The sequence below is a fragment of the Malaclemys terrapin genome, chromosome 3 (genome assembly GCF_027887155.1).
Source record: "Malaclemys terrapin pileata isolate rMalTer1 chromosome 3, rMalTer1.hap1, whole genome shotgun sequence".
Classification (NCBI taxonomy): Eukaryota; Metazoa; Chordata; order Testudines; family Emydidae; genus Malaclemys; species Malaclemys terrapin.
Window position 1 is genome coordinate 175424841 of NC_071507.1, and position 12709 is coordinate 175437549.

The 12709-nt window shown below is 41.0% G+C and overlaps 1 protein-coding gene across 4 annotated transcripts in view; it reads left to right on the plus strand.

Moving 5' to 3' along the window:
• Positions 1–12709, plus strand: part of RNF144A (ring finger protein 144A) — a 101773-nt gene that overhangs the window by 56840 nt on the left and 32224 nt on the right. For all 4 annotated transcript variants that reach the window (XM_054023453.1, XM_054023456.1, XM_054023455.1 and 1 more), the window contains exon 2: positions 9298–9443. In XM_054023453.1, the coding sequence (XP_053879428.1) occupies positions 9298–9443 (146 nt within the window). The remainder of the gene's footprint in view (positions 1–9297; positions 9444–12709) is intronic.

The window sequence follows — 12709 nt, forward strand, 5'->3', positions numbered from 1 at the left end:
GTTCTCTTCCACCCCTTTGTATATCTTTTTTGCATAAGGCGGGAACCCTTTATCCCTCTGGGTTCCCACCACACCACCACTGGAAAAGCACCAGGTTAAAGATGGATTCCAGTTCAGGTGACATGATCACATGTCACTGCAAGACTTCATTACCCACTTGCCAGCACACACATATACAGGAAGACTAACAGGTAAACACAGCCATCTGCAGACAATCGTCTTGGTTAATGGGAGTCATCAAGGTTCCAAACCACTATTAATGGCCCACACTTTGCATAATTACAATAGGCCCTCAGAGTTATATTTAATATTTCTAGTTTTAGATACAAGAGTGGTATATTTATACAAATAGGATGATCACACTCAGTAGATTATAAGCTTTATAATGATACCTTACAAGAGACCTTTTGCATGAAGCATATTCCAGTTACATTATATTCACTTCTTATTATGTTTTTATAAAACCATATAGACTGCACAACGTCACAGAATGTTCTCATGGAAAAACTGGATCCTGGTTCCTGTGGGGCTAGTCAGCTATGTAACAGACTGAATTTTGGAGGGCGTGGGGCGGAGAGAGAACCTATTTGATTAAACAGGAAAAGTAACTATGAAGAACCAAGTTAATGTTTTATGGTTTGTTTTGTATTTTAATCATTTGTTTTCATCACTCTGTTTTGTTTCTATTTAGCTCTCTATTCTTTCTTAAATAAACCTATGTTTGTTTTATTATAATAACTCACAAGTCCTGTGTGTTATATGGGAGAGGGTGTGTGTGTGTGTGTGTGTGTGTGTGTGTGTGTGAAGATAAAACTAGTAAATTGGGGTATATTGCTCCTTTGCGAGCAGAGGATCTGGTGTTTCCGTGATTAGCCAGTGTTAGGTACTGGATATCCTAGGGCACTGGTTCCCAAACTTTAACAACCTGTGAACCCCTTTCACTAAAATGTCTAGTCTCGCGAACCCCCTCCTAAAAATGAATATTTCCAGGGATTTTCTCCTTTACCTGAGTATAAACTGTAAAAGCAGTGATCTCGGAAATATGAAATTTGTTTTTATGACATGCTTATTACACACTATTTATTATTAATTATTATTTATCATTACAGTATTTTTATGACATTATGAAAATGGCAACACTCTTCCAAGATCTCACTTTTGTAGCTTGTATCACTTTGAATAAGCCTGTTATACAACAAGGCTCCTATGTTTCATCAAGGAGTATCAGATGTGAAACAGCATGAAGGTATTTAAGAAGCCAACTCAAAGAGTTCTTCCTACACAAGCATTCAGGTCTTGAGCAGTCCAGGCAAACAATGCATGTTACAGCAAAGCTTAAACTTGTTCTTCATAATAATTTTTAAAACAATACTAGCTGCCAATTTAATTTTAAAAATAGCAAAAAATATCCACCTCCCTTTCCTATAAGGAGTCTTGAAGTTTAAATCTCCTGAGTGTGATAGATATGCTTGCTTTGATCTGCTTAGCTCTTAGAAGTCCAGGGGCTCCGGGCTGCTGACCCAGTGCTGCCTGAGGTCCGTAGGGACAGCTCTGTCCGCTATTAGGGAATTTTTCCCCAAGAACCCCCTGTAACATTTCACGAACCCCCAGGGGTTCACGAACCCCAGTTTGGGAACCACTGTCCTAGGGGAATGATTCAAAAGGAGTCGAGGACTAGGGTTCACCTATTGTTAATCTGCATGGCAAAGATAGGGCTGGCATAGCCCAGAGAGTGCTTGAGTGGCCGAAGTCTGGTGGGGTTAGGGAGCTGACACCCAGTTACCACAGGCAAGACTCCCTCACACTGGGGACAGGGAGTAACAAGGTGACTCCTGGTCCTGGGTGCCCTGAGAACCATCCCAGCAAGTTTTTTACAAAGGTACTTAAATGCTGCTGATGCAGATAGGTGTCAGGTTTGGAAACCCCAGTAACCTGAGCAGGGTAAGTACCTAAGTCCCATTGAAATCAAATCTGGCCATCTGCCTCAGTACCCCAATGATAGAATGGGGATAATAGTACTTCCTGCCTTGCAGGGGTCTTGGGGTGATAAAGATTCTGAGGAGGCCAGATACTACTGTGATGGGGGTGAGGAAGGCATGTAAGTTTCTAGGATAGCTATAATTCCTGAGTCGCATGTCTGCTTTTATAGGCTTACAGTCCACAGCAGATGGATGCAAAGATGGTATAATTCTTTATTTTATTTAGAGTTTTTAAATAACCCAGTCAGAAGTCTCCTGGCGCATGTGCGTGCGTGTGCGCGCGCGCACACACACACACACAATTAAAACCAATAATTTTAAACAAATTTACAGATTACCTCTGTGCTTTGACGAGTTCTCCCAGGTGTCAGCAGTACAACTCTACTTCAAATCCCTGGAAAAGCCTGGTGAAACAGATGAAGGGAGCATTACATCCAGGTTATGGTGGACCAAAGAGGGAAGTAAAATTCAGAGTCCAGGAGCCCTCACTGATGACAACGCTACAACCACCCTCCCTGTTGTAAACCAGTGTCCGGCTAACTTAAACACCTTGGCTGGCAGTTACGGACGGGCGTAGAATCATGTGAGGAATGAAGCAGTTTCAAATATAGGGAGAATCGAAACAATTTAGGCCTTTGTAAGTCAAAGCCATTAACTAAAACTTCACCCAGAAGTCAGTTGTCAGTGAGTGCAGATCACACAGCACAGGCGTAATGTCCTCCATACAGAAGATCCTGCTTTATAAATGGCATCTTTTTTTCTGCACCTAGAAGTGATATTTGGAACAGTTTAATGTGCATTACAGCAGTCTGACAGAGAGAGAATAATAGCAAGGGCCACTTCAATGAAAAAGGACATCAGTGATAAGAACCACACTTTAAGGGCCTGATTCATATCCTATTTAAATCAATGGGGTTATTTCCATTGACGTCAATGGGAGCTGGATGAGATTCTGTGTTAATAAGTAGTGTCAAGCACAGTCACAGTGTGGGATGACTCATTAAAGGCAGAGGGCTTAGCCCTACTTGTGACTGACTAGCTGCCTCCCAGGTAATGGGTCTGAGGCCAGGGTTCAGGCTGGCAGGTTACCTGGTCCTTAGACAAAAGGCCATTAAGCTGCTCAGCTGTGAGAGAGATCCTGTAGAAGACCCTGGGTCAAGGTAAAGGAGCTGGAAAAAGGCCAGGCAACAGAACCCAATTTATCTGTTTGATTTGTGTTGGACTGTTTTGAGAAATAAACCCACCCCTATAAAAAGAGCCTGAAATTTTGCTGCTGTGGGAGCTTTATTTGTAGCACTGGCTGGTGAGTTGGCCCACCAATATAAATATACCTGTAGTTCAATATAATCCATTATACTACCTTGCAATCATATTTTTTTTCCAGTTAGTCATATGGAACATTACAATTGCTGTCAATGCAGTGCTATGTAGATAGTAGATAATGTTTTCATCCTTCACTACAGTGACGATGTACTTTAGAAATTCTTATTGCATTAATTATTTGAGATTTATGCAGGTGGGCATCCGCTTCATTCCTCCCTCATTCCATACACAATCCCCTCTGCTTTTTAGAGATCTTGAAACATTATGGCTTATTTTATCAGTAAATTAATATTGCCATTTATCATCACATAACAAGTAGAAAGAATTGCCCAAAGGCAAGGAGTGCTACAGAAAGCCATTTTATCTTCATTATGTTGCTTTGGGTCATTGGGTGTTGCATAGAAATAATGAAAGTAAATATTAGGTTGGATGAGAGGGTGTTTTTCTCCCTTCTGAATGTAAATACATTGGTGTTTAAATAGTCATGCTACATGAACAGAACTCTAAAGAGTCAGTGAGTCACTCTTGGGACTGATTTCATTTCCAGGTAGCGATGTGCAGAGCATGGTTGGTAATTTACACAATCAGATAGCTGTGACTCAGCTTACTGATTATATGTGAGGGGATAGCTCTGAATAGCTTCTGGATCACTCAGCAAAGTGAATACATCACTGCTCATGATGATCTCTTTTCCCAGCATTCAATATAAGGCTATTCCAGAAGAGGAAACATCATGCTGGCATGTCTTACAAATTCACTGCCCAATGATGTGGACCAAATTTTGCTCAGATGTGTACATGAAACTGCCATCAACTGCAGTAGAAATCTGGAGGTGAATTTTAAGATCAAGGTGTACTCTTGTTTTCAATCCACCTTATGAGGGTTTAATTATGCAAACTACTGTTAATACCTGAGGAGCTCTCATGCACCACATACTGAATTGACAATTCACAGTACATGTATAATAGTCTAAATTTGCAATGGGATAAAATCTATTCAGTGGGTAGAGCTTACTACACTGGGTAAAAGGCTTTACTCCTGTGCATTTGAAATATATTTACAGGGTCATTTTCTAGGAATCCCAACTCAACCAGCAGGTATTTAGGCACCCAGCAACAGATGACCAACTGCTTAGACTTTTCTTGCCCTTACTGTAAGCAACATTCTGTGTCACTAAAAGACCTAGGAACACACTCTGAAATCTTAAATTGTCTGTAGCTAGGATCCCCTGGAAGAATTACTCTGGTGAATGGATCTTGACAGAACATGCTTTTGTCTCTGCTTCTGTTGTTTTTGGTAGCTGAATTATCTTATTACGTGTAGGGATATTTTGATGTGGTGATTTGTTATTTATATTGTGGTATTTTCCCAAATGTGCCAAGCAAGCACAAAGAAGGCCGCAACTTGTACCCTGAAGAGCTTAATATCCTATACTTCCCAACAGAAAAAAAAGACAACGCTGGATTTGGAAAACATTTTTCCATTAACAAGTAGACAGGTTTCTTTGCTCTTGGTTTTACACCACAGATAAATGTGGATATTTTCTTACCAGTGGGTGCCAGACTTCCTTACTAAGAATATGATAGTAAGAACTTGGCAGAGATTCAGGTTGCAATGGGTAATCATTTTGGAAGCTTTGGATTAAGATTGTAGAAGACCAAGAGAAAGATGTAAAGACAAATACTCTCATATATGTCTGTTCGTAAAATGATGAGAAGTCAAGTGTGAAATGCTGTAATATATTGAGAAACTGAAATTAATACTTGGTTAAAAAATGCCATTAAGTAGTAGTGATTCTTGAAATGACTATGGGAACAACTAACTGGTTTTACATCATTGCATTATAAATGCACTTGATGTTTATCATCAATTGTTGTGGGTCCTGTTGTCTCAGGCTGAAGGCTGGTATGTCAAAGGTGCTCTAAGCAAGCCTATAGCGGCACCCTCTGCCTGCCATCTGAACCTTATCAAATTCTGCTTACTTATATCTTTAGAGTCCCACTGAATTCAAGAGGCCATCAGTTAAATAACAATTGTATTAGGTAACCAATTTCTGCTGGACCCCTAGGGTGCTTGCTTGAGACAGGTGTCATAGTGTCACAGAGGAATAGCTGAGGGAGAAGAGATGTCCCCACATGAGATGATAATACAAAGGAAGACCATTCAATCCAGTTATAGCTGCAGGAGAGAAGCTATCACAGTAAGACTGTGTGGAAGGACACAGTGGACAGACAAGTGTGGGGGGTGGAATTGTCCCCAGGCCCATGCACCCTAGTGACTAACCTCAGATTTGCATAACATAGATTTTGCATGGATTGGTGTATTTATTTAAGGTTTTAGTTTGAATTGCATAAACACCCATCCCTTCCGCGTGGGCTGGAAATGTCACAACAATCTATGGCATTTTGGTCTTCCTGAGCCATGAAAGTCCATCCTAACTCACGTACATCTCTTTTCCCTACTGCCTGCTGTCTCATACTTCCTTCTATCTGTTACCATAAGCAACACATGCCAGTGAACAAGAGCCTAAATTTGCCTAGTGAAGTGCATTCTTAAGTGGTGCCAATACAAACACAGAAATATGTGTGTGATCATTCAAGCTCAAGTGCTTCGTGGAACGGTGTGTAAATGTAAACAGTACCAGGTAAATTAGGGTTTGGTGTGGAGAAATCACTTTTGCTGATGTTTTTTTCTCTAATGCATACAGTGGGGATAAACAATAAGGAAACTGGCTAAAATTATTCAAAACTTTGGTTTGAGGCACCTGGAAATGTCCGAACTCAAAGAGAAAGTGTGTCAAGTCAGATTGCACAGCACACCTCATGCATTGTGACTTTGAGCCATTATGCCATGCAGTCCTCCAGTACTTTTATATCTTCTTTGAAACAGCATGTCAGTGCTCAGAGGTAGCAATCCAGATTGTTTTTTCTCCTCCATTGGCTACATCAGTTTTCACTAAAAATAAATATGATGGGATACTGCTTTTTGTGCCCTTCTCTCCACTTTAAAAGGACATTTTCTAGTGGGTTAGAGTCTGTAAGGTTATGTCTGTGTGACTGCTGGGAGCAAGCCTCCCTGCCTGGGTAGACAGACTCATTCTAGCTCCACTTGAGCTAGCAGACTAAAAACAGCAGCGTGGATGTTGCAGCTCAGGCTGACCAGGGTCTCGCTCAGGTGACTAGCCGCAACATCCACACTGCTGTTTTTAGTGTGGAAGCTGGGCTGGGAGACTCGCTCCCAGCTGCAGTGTAGACAGAGCCTAAGTAAGCTTCCCTAACGGACGGAGGGCTAACATCAAAAGTTCTGCTCTCTTCAGTGAGTTTGTAAACTTTCGGGGAATCGTATCTGCAGTGTAGCAAAAAAATATCAACAGACTTGTATCAACTGTAAACATTTCTTTGAACGCTGTATGTAGGTTGTTTTGGGACAAAAAAGACACCTCCTGCTTGAGTTTCTATCTAAGCCTTTACACCAAGTTTTGCAGAGTGCTAAAATCCGAGTTTCAGCTTCTGATACTTATTGAAGCTCTGGAGGTGTTGGGAAATCCACAGATACAGAGTAAGATACATCCATGTGCCTCCTGCCTGGTTAAAGCCAGTGTAGAAGAGTTATGGTCATTTTTGGAGCAGTCAGTGCTTCCCTGAGGGAAGACAAAGTACTGGTATATCTTGCAAAAAAATAACGTAGATGCTTGCTCAAGAAACCATTTTCTAGTGTAGATAATCTCTCCAGTTCTGTCAGCCTTCTATGGAGCTCTCATTTTTTGGAAGGTTAACTAACTTCCTTGATATGGTGAAACACACTCAGCAGTATCTGGAGTCCTCAGGTCTTTGAGCTGAGGTACTTTTGTTGAGTGTATACTCTGAGCAGGTATGTTTTCTTTCTGGATAATAATAGGCAACTGTTTGTCTGACCTAAGCTCTGTGTCCTGTGGGGTTCCACAGGATCTTATTTGTCCAACCTGCATGCAGGGGGATTTAGTGAGGCAGTGTGGGTCTCAGTGTGGTCAGTATCCTGATGACATCTAGCTTTACATTCCAGTCTCATCTAAGTGAGTGTGAAGTGACTGTACCCAGTATCTAATGGAGACTGGGGCATGGATGAGGACTAGCCCATTCTGATTCTCTCTCTAAAATCACTCTAAAATTAAACCAGTGAAGTGATCAGCCTGCTGCTGGTACTAGGAACAAAAATATCTGCAAATATTGGTTCTTGCAATGCAGTGCATCTTTAGGAGTGGGCATAGTGAATATTGAGCAATTCACAAAGGTGATTCCTATCAGGAATGTCTGTTCTTCAGGCATCCCTGTGCCTCAGCCTCTGCTACAGAACCTCTACTGTAACGATGACCAGATGCTCTTAATGGAAACAACACCCAACTTCAAATGGTTTCTCTGCCTGTCTCTTTGGATAGATCATGATTTGCATCATATTCAGCTCTAATAATGCAGCACAGAGGCAGTGCACGTATCCCGAGAGGGGAGAACCAGGCTTTTCTTTTTAAATAAGCACTTTCAGAGAGGGATTTACCTCAGCCAGGAGAACAGGTGAACGCAACTTGGTGCCTTTTGAAGCATGAATTAAAGAGGAAAAATGAGGGTGTCCGGGGCAGTACTGTTGTGAAAAATAATGCTCATGTGCATTTGATAGCCCTCACTTTGTTAATTTTTCAACCATATGAGTGTCGCTTTATGGATCAGGGTCTGCAGCTGAACAGCATAAGCAGCACATCACAGCTATACACAAAAGCCTTGTGGAATTTGCAGTTAATTACTACTTTTCTGTGACTTAACAATGGCTGAACTGAAATATTGTTTGTTTGCCTCTGATCGTTTCTGCCATGAGCAAAGCCTTTTCCAAAGTAAGTACATTAACACTTCCTGGAATTTCCAAGTTCTTTAGCCAGAAAATAGATAAAGCCATGAAAGCCTATCCTGTGCTACCTCACCACTGTGCTTGAACACTGGTCTGGAAGATCTCCTCTAAGGACGAAGAGGGTTATTTAGTCCTTGGTCTTTCGAGGTATTTGATAGAGGTGCCAGTGAGAAGCAATTATTTGTGGGTTTTTTTGGTTAACTGCTCACTGAGAATTGGATAGGGCCACACATTCGTTTAATACATGCCACCAGAGCTAATTGCTCCAGATTTTTGGTCACTGCCCAAATGGATCAGAATTAAATGAATGACCTACAAGTGAACTTTTATGACTGAGTTATAAACTCATGCAGTTAATTGAAATTCTGGCACTGTTGCACTGTGGTGCTATGCTTGTTCGTTCATGGAAGGCCAGAGCTGAATCCCCTTGAAGCTTGTGGAAAGATTCCAGGGCCAGATTTAAAATTTAAGTATGTAGGCGCCTAAAGATATAGTTAGCCACCTAGTGAGATTGCGTAAAACAAGTTAGGCATCTAACTCCCACTGACTTCAATGGGGCTTAGGCACCTAACTTTCTTAGGTTCTCTTGTAAATCCCATTAGGCACTTAAATGCCTTTGTAAATCTGGCCCCCAGTGACTTCAGTGAGCTTTGTATCAGGCCCTTATGTGGGTGGAGGATCAAATGAGGGTGAAAGGAAGCTGATATACCGTGTGGAAGAAAGATGAGGGCAGAATTGTGGGCTGGAAGGGGGGTGGTTGGAGTTTAGTGTGTAACTTCCAGCAAAGAGAAATCTGCAACTAATGGGATGTTTCCTTGCTTACTATCCCCATGATCACTTTGCTTGTATGTTACATCCCTTTTCCGCACTTGTCATCTATCCTTTGTCTATCTAGATCCTATGTTCTCTCAGGTGTGGGGCTGTATCTTTGAGATGCACATAATACAGTACGTTGTACATTACCGCAGTACACATAATAATAATAATTTACTGTGTTTAATTTCCTAACAGTTAATAGACAGCAGTGGATATGGAAAATAAGGCCTTGCACTGCCCAGGAATGTAGTAAGGTTGTGATGGAAGTGTTTTATTTTTTCATGTTTGTTGTTGTTTTTTTCAGACTGCTCTGCAATGACTACAGCAAGATACAGGCCTACCTGGGACTTGGTACTTGACCCTTTGGTGTCCTGTAAACTCTGTCTTGGGGAATATCCCGTGGAACAGATGACAACAATAGCACAATGCCAATGCATCTTCTGTACTCTGGTTGGTTTGCTTTTTTATTATATGTGTGTATAAAAAATATAGCCTTATTATATCTCAGGGTCAGGATGAGGCATTGTTTTTTATGTTGACTTTAGTAGAGTACAATTCACTCAAAAGTGTGGGAACTGCAGAAGGTCCCCAAAGCATTGGAAGCGCAACAATGCCATGGCACCCCTGCACTCTGGGTAGGCACACAGGGTCCTGTGCAACTCCCACTCTGAAAATCTCCCAGAGCCAGGCTCACATATCCCAATGTGGAGGGTGAATGTGGCTTACAGGGTGGCCAGTGACAGGAGAGGAATTATCTGGTACATCTGCAGTCACACACAGGTTCAGTGGTCACAAATCCTTGTGTAATAGGTGTGTCAGGATTATACACCCTATTATAGCCAAGGAGCTGGAATTCTGTCTGTGGAAAGGCTACAGAGCTGCCCCATGCCCTGTTTGTGATTGGGAGGGAGGACATTCTGATTTCTCTCATCCTGTTTTTTCAGGCTTTGTGTGACTTTCATCTTCTTTTATATGTAAAAAGTGAAAAATCAAGGAGTTACAGGTTATCTGTCAAACATGTTTGTTTTGTTTTTCTTAATTTGTGTGAGCAGCAGTTAGAGCCTTTGAGCTGAGAATTAAGATCTGTGCTGCACTTTTTAACCTAGAGCTAGCAACTAATTTTATGCCCCACCTAAAAAGGGGGGGAAGCAATTGGGATAATCAAGCAGTATTTCACTGTGGATGTTTACCTCCTTGACCACTTTACTCAGACATTATAAACTATCCTCTTTCCTTTTGTCTGTTGTTTGGATCAGAGGCCAGGCACTCGTTTGTGTTTGGAAAGTACGTGGCACGTTATAGGTGCTTATGTCAACAAATAATAAATAACTCCAGTTTTGTAACAGCTCTGTATCAGCACTGCCTTATTGCGTGAGTAGGTGCCTTGGATGAGAGAGGGGAAAGAGCATAGTGACAGTTAAATACAGGATATTGTATGTTTGTAGTTGTCATGAGCATTTAAATGTGATACTTAGCAAGCACCGTCATCCAAACTCTATACAGAAATCAACTGATTAATGCTCTCAGAGCTGCTGTGAAGCAGGTTAGTTGACATCCCCATTTTATAGATGGAGAAGCTGAAGCAGAAGGGCTAAGGGAGCGGAGAGGGAAAGGGAAAGAACTTGGAGGTGTCTGTTGTTTAGCAGCAGTGTTTCAAACAGATATCAGAGCACCCTATAAACAGCCACATTGATTTTTTTTTTTTTACATTGAACATTCTAAAAATAACATATCATCAAAACACCCTGTTCATTAAAGTCACTTACTATTTATTATTACAGCCTTCCTGCTCCAGTGTTGGCTCAAGGAGTGGAAACTAGTCTCTTCCATTCCTCTCATTTGCTGCTGCTTCTACATGCTCTATTTTGTTAAGATCAACTGTTTCTGCTGTCCCTATTAAGGGTTCTTCTTGAAGTTTCCTCTTGGGTGCCCTCGTTTTTTCACACTAGTTCGTTTCCATTTGATGACTTCATGTGAGTGTCTGTGCGTTGGCATGTGGAGTACATGCCCCAAACATGTCCAGCGCTTCCTTGTGATTCTGGTGGAGACGAGCCACTGCTTGGTGATTCTTGGATCTCTTCGTTGGTGATGAGGTCTTTCCAGCCAATGCCTAGAATCTTTAATAGGCACTTATTTTCAAAGGCTTCCAGTTTTCTGTCTACCATTTTGGTAGCTCTTGTAGTTGTATACTAGCACTGAGATTATGTTTGAGCTGAAAAATTTCAGTTTTGTTCTGGTGCTGTGAATCTTTTATTTCCATATGATGTTGAGTTTAGTGAATGCTGTGGATGCATTTTATATCCTTGATGTCACTTCTTCAAGTCCTCCTTAATATTATAATTCCATGATTTTGAATTGGGAAAAAAAATGAGTGTGAGACCTGGGACAGATACCGTGCCCATTCAGTTAAAAATAAGAATTGCTTCATTATGCCTTTGTTTAGGGAGTGATTGGTCAAGTAGGCAAAAGGGTATGAAATAATTTCATGCAAAACCAGTCTGTGTTGCCCATAGCATAGTTTTTATATTCACAGCTAGGTTTTGCACATCTTTATTCCCTAAATCAGCTGCTGGATATTTTAGTTTCATTTCACTGTAACTTCCAAATGGTAGCCCAGAGGAGAACACACCAGGTACGTTTCCCTGACACAATCCCTAGCGTTGCTCACTTTTTCCATTCTTCCTGGTAGAATATCATTCTTGCTTTCTATTTCTAGATGAATCATTAGGAAGTGCTGATAAACTGTGCCCTAGGAACAGTTTAAGTAAACTTAACATGGAGACATTAACTTAGTGTCTCCAATTCAATCAGGTACATTAATCAGTTTTTAGAATTAGTATTTGTTTTTCCTCAATAGTCTGCTCAACACGGTGCATTACAGAAAAACCTAAACAGTCTATCTTTCTCGGTACTTACATGGCCCTCAAAGCAGTAGTGTTTGAGGACCTCAGAAACATGAATGCATTTATTCTTGCAATCTCCCTGTGATATAGGGAAATAATATTATCCCCCTTGTAGTGATGGGGAATTGAGGTAGCCTGACTTCCCCGAGGGTTAGACAGGAAGTCTGGGGCAAAGCTGGGAATTCAACCGAGAATTCATGAATGCCTGAAACACAAGGCCTCAGTCCCTGCCTTGAAGTGTTTACAGTTTAATAAATTACATTGAAGACTGCAATTGATTTTTACCAAGGGCCAAATCCTAAACCTATTGAAGTCAATGGAAGCCTTTCCATTGACTTCATCGGTCTTTGGATTAGGCCCTAAATACAGTGGACCAGCTAATTCATTGTACAACTCCTCCAGTGTCAGTGAAAATACACCAGCAAAATGTTTAACTCAATATGTGTTTAAGCTCTTGACAGACCAGTGCATGCAAAGTTTTTGTTCAAGTGCTATGACGGAAATACAGAATAAAAATGAAAAAAATATTATAGCACATTGGTTAAAAAATGTGAATGGTATTTTTGTGATGATTTTCTCTGTGTTAGTTCTAGAGTCACTTTCTAACCTACAAAAACAACAAGGAGTCTGGTGGCACCTTAAAGACTAACAGATTTGTTTGGGCATAAGCTTTCGTGAGTAAAAACCCAAGTGAGGTTTTTACTCACGAAAGCTTATGCCCAAATAAATCTGTTAGTCTTTAAGGTGCCACCAGACTCCTTGTTGTTTTTGTAGATACAGACTAACACGGCTACCCCCTGATACTTTCTAACC